Source organism: Raphanus sativus, chromosome 6, assembly GCF_000801105.2.
Source record: "Raphanus sativus cultivar WK10039 chromosome 6, ASM80110v3, whole genome shotgun sequence".
Lineage (NCBI taxonomy): Eukaryota > Viridiplantae > Streptophyta > Magnoliopsida > Brassicales > Brassicaceae > Raphanus > Raphanus sativus.
Window position 1 is genome coordinate 35713223 of NC_079516.1, and position 9954 is coordinate 35723176.

Consider the following 9954-nt stretch of genomic DNA (forward strand, 5'->3'; position numbering starts at 1 on the left):
GCTTTCAACGTAGGATACGGTGATCCAGCGGCTGAGCCATGTCCCGGTGGTGCTCGTGATCCCACCGGAATTGTAGACCTGAGAATTGGCTATGGAGAAGATAAGTGTCGCTCACCTCTTCGTAACGCCATAGCTCTCTAGGATCGCTGGAGGAGATGTGGGAATCTTTAACAGCTTGGCTCATTAATAGGTGTGATATTACAGTTTGTGCATTGTATTAGCTATTTTGTTACTGATTAATAGTTTTGGGTTTGGTTGTATCATACTTGAATCATGCTTATTTGACTTTGAATTCAGATTGTTGTTAATGTTAGTCAGCTCCCTATTATTTTTCATTTTCTATCTTCTAATTTTAAAGCTGGCCATTCTTTTAAGATTATACATGTAAAGATGTAAATCGTTTCATTAAGTTATAATTATTTCATGAAATTGGTTTATTTTTATTTGTTTTTGAACACCATATAGCTCTCTTGCTAGACTGCACATCTCATTCTGCATATTACCTTTCTGCTCATAAAGTTTTATGGCTCATCTTCTTCCATTGCACTGATTTAATGTTTGTTTTAACTGAACCTTCTGCAGTATAAGGTGTAGGTTGTTTATGTGATATGTGGAGCATTGTGTTCCAGAGAGAGAGAGACCTGCTCCGAATGGTGAGACTGCAGCAGAGAGCAGTGATGTTGAGACCCCCCCCCAAAAAAAATGTATAGGGTTTACTCGGGATCAAGGTTAAGGTCCTGCTTAACTGGGACCCCTATTACCCGATGTTGTGATCATCCACGCTCAGGACCAAAGATGTTAATTCCACACGTTCTCAGGTTGTTAATTTGGCTGCTCTTCTACTAGAGGCTCTCCTCACAGCCGTAGATTATCCTGAGATGATCCCAGTCACTGGGAAATGATGAGATCTGAATGGTCGCCACTGACATCACCGACTAAGCATGTCCACCAGCTGAAAACGCTTATTATTCTTTGAAAATCATATGGTTTGTCATAGATATATCAACTGCTCATAGGGAAATTCATCTGACCAAGTAGTCAGAGAGAACTCAGAGTGTAAAAGTTATAGATTGTCAAATTTAAGATGTTTTGTATTTGTAAAGAAAGACTCGAAGTCGAACTTTAGAACATACCTCTTCTTTGTGTTCATATATGCACATGAGTCCTATTTTGATCGTTTTAAGTATCTTACAAAGATTTGCATTATTTTAATACAAAAAATTCTTAAACAACTAACTGGATGAAAAATCACAACCAAATCTTAATTATTATTTTTAACAAAACATTATTTGATTTATATTTAATAATCTATTTCGATTGTGACATTCAAGATGTTAATTAACATGTATTTTTTTTCTTAATTGGGGTCAATAGGAGGATTCACGTATCAGCATACACAAATATACAATCAACGCTAATGTCTTATATCTTCACTCTTGGAAAATCGATGATGAAAAATAGAAACTTCGTGGAAACTAATAACATTTAAGAAGATATTTAGCGGGGAACTACTTATAGAATATAATATTTAGTCTTCATAACATAAGAACTTCATGAAGTGTTTGATTAGTAGAAACTGTGGATTTAATTATTTTGCTTTAGAATATAAATTGTAAATTTTTCTACTATAGCTTTAGAATCAGTTGATGTAGATCAATATCAATAGCTATCAAAGAAGTAAACATAAAATTTTTGAATTGATTTTTAAAGCCAATATAATTTTTAATTTAATTTTTGCGATGTATCTTTAAATTATTCTCTTAGAGCATGATTGGTAAATTAAATTAGTTGTGGAAAAAAGAATGAGAAGCATTAAGAATACTTACCAATCACCTTCGAAAACTATTGTATATTCTTCAACATTTATGAAATTTCAGAAAAATATCCAATAAGAAAATAAATGTTACCTTTAATCAAGGTATTTACAAAAAGAAATACTTATTATATCCAACATTTTTGAAATTGGAAGAAAATTTTCAATAACCCCCATTTTATTTTTCATGTATACTTCTAAAAAGATTATTTTTCTTGGTAAGAACATAAACTCTTAGCCACTATATATAAAATACAAATAAAAAATAGAATGAACAAAGGAGTTATAAAATCAACATTTTAAATGATTGAAATTTTAACCTATTTTCTTACTGTGATATATTTTAAATAATTTATTTTATCATTACTATAAGTTTTGCGTTCTAATAAAGTATACTTTATTTTAGTAATATATATTTCTCATAGTTTCCAACATATACTATATATCTTCTATAATAACATAATATTTTAAAACAAATTATTTTTAAAAAAAAGTAACCCGGGCGTAGCCCGGGAAAAGCTCTAGTATTAATAAGAAGACAATATCAAATAACTGTGTATTACAGTCTTTAATATAGGTGTTACAGTACTTAATATAGGTTTTATGTTCAAAGATTAAATTCATAAAAAAATTGATCAACATATATGTATTAACAAAACCTAAGATAGAAGTATAATCATAATGAAATTAATATTTAAGTTATTATTAAACTGAACAGAATTTGTCGTAAATATCATATAATGTAAGGTTTTAGTTAGTGTTCATATTTTATTTATAGATATATCACTAATAATTTGAAACAATAAATTGAATTACTGCATGCAAACTATAAAACTTGTTGATTTTAAAAATATTAAATTAAACTATTAGGAATATGGTAAATATTAAAATTATATACCACGAATCATGTAAATCAAATATATATATATATATATATATATATATATGTATGTAATTGAAAATAATCACCCAAGATCTAGTTAATTGTCAAGATGCTAAAGGCGATATGAAAACTATTTTGTGAATTAGTAAACTAATAGATTAAAATTTGGTAATTGATTGTCTACCTGATAGGAATATTTTGTTAAGACAATTAATGTTCGTTTATATTTAAAGGCTTACCAATAAATAGATTTTGGTATTAGTTTGGTAGTATATATTAAACGGTTTAGATTTGCCAACTGAAATCTAGTACTAACTGGAACCTTTTGATCACATACTTATTAGTTTATATCTTATTAATTTAATTTAAAAATTGCATTGTGTAGATAATAATTATCATATTCTAAAAAATGTTTATTATCTAATATATAAATATAATTAAATTTAATTATTTGAAATTATTGACTCACTTAAAATCAAATGGAATTTTTATATAATAAAAATAAGATAATATAAAATATTTTTACATTTGAAATATTGTAATTATCATGTTTCCAAAACTGTTTGTTATTGAATTATATAAAAAAATATTATTGAGTAAGCCTAAAATCATTGAGAAAATGACACATCAGCAAAATCACTTCTCAAATAATAGTATAGATTAATGTTCAAAAAATATTAGTAATAAAATAATATTCTCTTTTTAAATTAATTGTTCCAAAATCATCTCAATAAATCATATATATCTTGATGAAAAAATACCTTATTAATTGTTATGGAAACCATTTTGTGAATTAGTAAACTAATAGATTTTAGGACTTACTTAAATTGAAATTTGGTAATTGATTGTAATAATTGTAATATCATAATAAGTCAGCGTTAGAAAAAAAAATTGTCAACTTTTAGAGATTAATGTTCGTTTCTATTCAAAGTCTAACCAATAAATAGATTTTGGTATTCGTAATGTTATTATATATTAAACGGTTTGGATTTGCAAACTAAAATCTAGTACTAATTGGAACCCTTTGATCAAAAGACGAAAAAATTGGAACCAAACCAAATTCATGTTATAGCTAACTAGAGTTGTTGTAATTAAATAACAAAATTCATTTAATTAAGGGAACAACAAATGATTTAAATATCAGTGGCACAAATCTGTAAATATTAAGATGAAATAAGAGTAATTTTTGAAATTTACTTCAGTTTTAATATATTAGATTCTGGTTTATTCATCGCTAGTGTATTATGAAATGGAGTCAATATAAATGTGTTATTCAGTTTACGCAAACCAAACTTTGACAATTTTATTAACAATTTTATTATCAGAGCAGTGAATACAATTAAAAATATACAACTCAAAACTGAAACATTAATATTTTTTGAAAACACACAAAGAACAATATTTTGTTAATAAATAAAAAACAATAAAATGACAATTTCAGAAAATAATAAGCGTCGACCAGTTGATTTAAAATGTATATTGATTCAATATATATAGTAGATAGTTTGTGCTGAACACAAACTGAAGATATATATTATCATCACAATTCCATAAACAGAGAGACTTAAGGGAGAGAGCAGCACAGTCAATTGCAAGGAACAGAGCTTCACCTGATTCGCAAAGAACCATCTCTGATAATTTCAGACGATCGCCACGGAAGCCTTTGTACAAAGGATGCTCCTCTCGGTCCCCGCCCGATATATGGAAGCCCCAAGTATTTCCCATCGCCACCTTCCTTGTCTATACCACTTAACTCAGATATCAGCTGTTTCATGATCGGGTCGACGTCTGCTCCAAACGTTATCGCCGACTTTTGGAAATTGATAAGTTGGCCAGAGGAGTCTCCATACAGCTTCAAGCAGCGCAAGAACTCTTTTACTTCCGGAAGGTTGGCTTTACACAAGAAGAAACTATCATCAGCAAATAGGAGATTTTGCACTGATGGGCACTTGCGAGTCAGTTTCATGCCATGTATAGTTCCTCTTTGTTCAGCTTTATTCATCACGTGAACAAGGGCCTCCGCGCATAGTATAAAGATAAACGGCGACAGTGGATCTCCCTGCCGAATGCCGCGTTGAGGCTTGATGTGTCCGTGAGTTTGACCATTGAGTAGTACAGTGTAGGATACAGAGCGCACACACTTCATCACCCACTCTATCCATGTCCTTGTGAAGCCCATATTTTCGAAGAGAAGCTCCAAAAATTCCCACTCAACTCAATCGTATGCCTTTGACATATCTGTTTTTATCGCAATGTACTCTTCCTTACAGTTTGGATTTGTCTTCAGTCCATGAATCATTTCATGTGCGATCAGTAGATTGTCAGAGATGAGTCTACCCAAGACGAAGGCACCTTGAGTGGGAGAGACTATCTGAGGAAGTATTCTTTTTAATCTAGCACACAAGACATTGGAGATGATCTTGTACACTACTGAACATAGACTTATCGGCCTCAAGTCTGTCATCAATACTGGGTTCGGTTTCTGGGCAACAAACAGAGCTGATTAAAATTCCAATCATGTGGTAGAACTCCTCCAGCAAAGAAATCTTTAACTTCTTTTGTAATATGAGCTCCAGTGATGTTCCAATAGCTCTGAAAGAAATTTCATGTCATCCCATCGGCACGAGGCGCACTATCACTCTTGACAGCCTTCACAGCTTTCTTGATTTCATTATCAGAAACCGGGTCTGTGAGGTGCTGGTTCATCCTTGCAGTAAATGTAGGAGAGAACCCTTCAAGAAGCTCTGAAGCGTTGGCAGGAGAGGAAGAGCGGAATAGGTCTTCAAAATACTTAACCGCAATTGCTCCTTTTTCATCTTCTGGGAAGTGTTCTAATCCGTTGTGATCCATGAGTGAAGATATTTTGTTCTTCATCTTCCTCGTTTGAGCCCATCTATGAAACACCTTCGTGTTTCAATCGCCTTCTTTAAGCCAAGTATTCTTACATCTTTCCTTCCAGTAGGTTTCTTCCTCCTTGTAGGCGCCCTCTATCTCCCCTTTCAGGTCCCTCATACGGTTCATGTCTGGAGTTTGCTTAGTCTCCTCTTGGTCCAGATCTCTCCTCATTTTTTGTATTTGTACTTTGGAGTTGCAGTCAGCTTCTCTCTTCCACTTAGCCAACTCTTTTCTGCATGATCGTATGCGGTCAGATACCAAGTTTGCCCCACTCGAGTTTGGAGCGTTCCATCCTTTGCGTACAATCTCCATTACTTCCGGTTTAGCGCACCAACGCTTGTCAAAGCAAAACCTTCCTTTGTGCATCTGTGTGCTCGTAGCTAGACTGGTCAATACCGGTTTATGATCCGAGCCCAGTTTCTCCAAGTAGGTAGCATGTGCTCTTGGGAATAAGCGAAACCACTATGCGTTACCAAATGCTCTATCCAAACGGCATTGGATCCACACTGTCTCTTTGATACCATTTGTAATAATCTCCCTCTTACCAGCCCATGAGAGAGAGTTCCCAGAGCTTGGAACTTCTCTAAGTCTGCAGTCTCTGGCCATGGATCTGAAATGATAGAAGGAACTCTCTTGGCGAGCAGGACCACCAAGCTTCTCATCGTTGTTCATCACTTCATTGAAGTCTCCAATCAAGAACCATCCACCTTTTCTATTTTCACCAATACTTTTCAGTGCATCCCACACTGCTTGACGTTGCTGACGTACCGGATCCCCATATATGAATGACATGAAGAAAGTCAGCGAACCAATCTTCACCTTAACGTTTATGATCCGATTCGATGAAAATAAGACTTCTACTTCATATGTACTTCTCTAAAAGAGTGCTAGCCCCCCCCCCCCCCCCCCCACCACTGAGTCACACTGGATCCACCATAAAAGAATGATCATAACCCAACGAACTCTGGAGCTCTAAGTCGTGGTCACTAGAGTTTTTAGTCTCTAGGAGAAACAAAAAATCCGGGAAATGCTCACGACACATTTCCTCAAGGCGTCGAACTGTCAGGTTGCCTCTCAAACCCCGACAGTTCCAACTGAGAGCTGTCATTGAGGACTGGATGGTTTCTGGTGAACCATCAAACCGCCAGAGTGTTTAGAGATTTGTGACGAGACTTCTCCATCCTCGTTTTCTTTCCGTTTCATTATGCTGTCCTCATGACTTCTCTTAGTATCGTCTCCTTGCTCTTTGCGTTTTTTGGAGCCTGCCGACGTAGCTTGTCTCTTCCATGAAGATGGTTTCCGAGCTGCTGTCTTTGCACGAGCACTGGAAGAAGATGATGTGGTGGGGTTTAGTCCCATCGAGAAAGCTCCCATCGTTCCCGTTGGCAAGTTTTGATGCTTGCCATATTGATTATCAACATCCAGAGTTGGGGTGGGCATTATCAGTGGGGTTGTAATGCTTTCCTTAACTACTGCCTCACTCAACTGCTTTTGCGTTGTAATCATCCTCCGAGTAGCACTTGCCTCATCAAACTGCTGAGGACTTGGTGTTGAGGTTTCTACAAGCTCTTGCACTCTGTCTTCCTCGTCGTTTGGAGTCTTGTGGATTTCCCCCACATCTTTGTTCTGAATGTTTGATATTCTAGGAGCACTTTCTAAGCGTAGCACAAATCGTTGGGCCACTGGGTCTTTTCAAAGCTCATCCAGAACCGTTTTCATCTTGAACTCTCTTATTCTCCTCTCCTCCGGATCAGTGCAGTTCATGTAGAGTTGCATCTATTCAAAGACCTCAGGTGCCACCAGGTTAGATCGAGAAGCAAACCCGGGGGTACAGAAGGATCCAGCATGGGCATCAGTGTAGCCGATAGGTTCTTGTGATGCATTCTAGGACCTGGACCCGATGGGTTTGACTCGGTTTGATTTCCAACATCCACCGCTTTGCCTCTCTGTTTTCTTAACAAGGGACATCTTTGTTTCTCATGCGTCAACCTGAAACAATGATAACACTTTTTCTTCATTCTCTCATATTCCACAATCCAAACAGTGCCTCCTCCTTTAGGTAAGTTCAAAGACTTCTTATCACGTACTGGGAGATTTAGGTCCATGACCACCAGGACCCTGACATACTCTTGTAGCTGTGATTTCTCAGGATCATACTCTATGTCCTTGACAAAACCGATAACCCCAGCCACTATGTCGATCGTTTTCAGCGTGAAATAGTTCACTGGGATTTTGCTTAGTCTGATCCATACCTCCGCTTTTTGAAGGAAGTTTGGAGGCGGGAATTCAACCCATCTATCCATGGCCATACCCCAATCATCAAAAGTCCAGAACCTCTGCTTCATCACCATCTGAATATCAGTCTCAAGCTCGAAGATGAACTGAAAGGTTTCCCTCGTGAGAGCTATCCCTCTGGCCCTCTCATACACTTTCCAGATTCGGGGCATGGTTCGCAGCATTCTAGCCATGTTCTGGCAGTCTCGATTGAGAAGACGTCTGATCAGTGATCTTCCGTTTCTCGCAATAGCACTGAAGTCATCATCGTTTGGTATGTCAATAGGAACATCTTCCTCGAGTGACATTGCTTGCATAACTTTCGATAGATCACCGTCCATTAGGAAGAGGAAAACAATTCGCAAAGTGTGGGGACGATAGTCAGAGCTTGGTAGGAAACGGGGTTTAGGAGGCGGCGTATATAAGAACTCTAGATAAACTTCAATATTCTTTGAAGATTTAGGGTAAATCTCGTGAGTATCTAAAGATCTGGCCATATCTTTAACAAGATTTTGGAAAATTTCAAGAACAAATCCTTTGGCAGCAGGAAAAGTTCTCCTCCGAATGTTATCTTCATTCCCATTGGACGATTCTGAATCGCCATAAGAAAGAGGAAAAAATCGCCCTTCCACGGTCGCTCTCGCTCTCGCCATCTCCTTGTAGTTAATCTATATCATTAAAAGAGAAGTACCATTTAAAATTCCCCTTTAATTTTCACACTTATTTACACTACCATGCTACTGAGAATTAAATAATACTTCATATTTTAATGTTTTGTCTTTTCCACTTAGATTAATGTGTTTTTCAAAATTAAATTTGAATTAAATACAAAATTAAATAATATTTCATATTTTAATGTTTTGTCTTTTCCACTTATATTAATGTGTTTTCCAAAATTAAATTTAAATTAAATATACTTCATTAACTCCTCCATTAAACCAATGTCAAATTAAAAAAAAACATTTTTATTTGACAAATAATTCATGGAAATTATAATATCAATTTTTCATTTAACAAATCTGAAAGAAAAAATACTACCAAATTTGAACCGAAGCTAAATAATATCCAAACGGATTTGCTATTTTGGTATCTAGGGAACCATAACCAAACTGATCCGAACGAAATATTTTCAGATATTCGAATGTATTTAAATCATATTTATATACTTCAATATGTTAGCTATTTTTAGAGTTAATATCCAAGATATAAGTTATTTTAAAGTTGTTTAAAATATTTGAAACATAAAAATAGTCAAAAGTAAACATCTAAAGTAGATAAACAATAATCAAAACACCAAAATACTTAAAATATATATTTATTCACCATCCAAATATTCAAGTTAAACCTATTTTTAATTTTTAATTAAGTACTTTGGTTTACATTACTCAAATTTACATGTTATTTTATTTTTATTTTTAGATTTTGGGAAATTTAAAAGTATATAAATTTTGAAAATTTAAAAATAGTTTAAACGGATATCAAACCCGCAAATATCCGAATCAAACCGGAACAAAAATTTATAGATACACAAATAGAGTTAGAATCTTTAAAATCAAAAATCTCAAACCCTAATAGATTTTAACCGAATTCGAGTGGGTATCCAAATACCCATCCCTGCTTAGTCAATATAAAACGATCAAATATTACAAATATACTATTTAGTATAAATAAATAAAAATTAAAACTGAAAATTAATATCCGTGCGGTCGCATGCATTAAGATATAGTTATTAATTACGGAAGAACATACCTCTGGACGTTGAACCCACCATCTATAAAAAGGCATGTTACGATGACTTTTCTTTTTATCAAAACTTGTTACGATGACTAGTGTTTGAATTTTCCCATGTAACAAATGTCTATTGACTAGGCCTATGTGCTGATTAACCTACTGAAGGCCCAATATCTATTCTATTAATTTTGCAGTATGACCTATTGATATTTAGTTGTGTCCAACAATTTTCTCTGTATAAATATAAATCTAATTATATGACAATAACTAATTATGCACGTTAATGCATATTTTGAAACCACTCCTTCCAAAATATCCGGGACCAACCTCTCTCTATGTTCTAAAATGACTTTTGTTT

General features: G+C 34.5%; 1 protein-coding gene across 1 annotated transcript; it reads right to left on the minus strand.

The window, feature by feature from the left end:
* Positions 1-6695: 6695 nt before the first annotated feature.
* LOC108808333 (uncharacterized) lies at positions 6696-8518 on the minus strand. The gene is made up of 3 exons (XM_018580497.1): positions 7424-8518; positions 7302-7367; positions 6696-7217 (listed from the first exon to the last, which is right to left on the minus strand). The coding sequence occupies exons 1-3, from the start codon at positions 8516-8518 to the stop codon at positions 6696-6698; spliced, it is 1683 nt and encodes a 560-aa protein (XP_018435999.1).
* Between the last annotated feature and the right edge of the window lie 1436 nt (positions 8519-9954).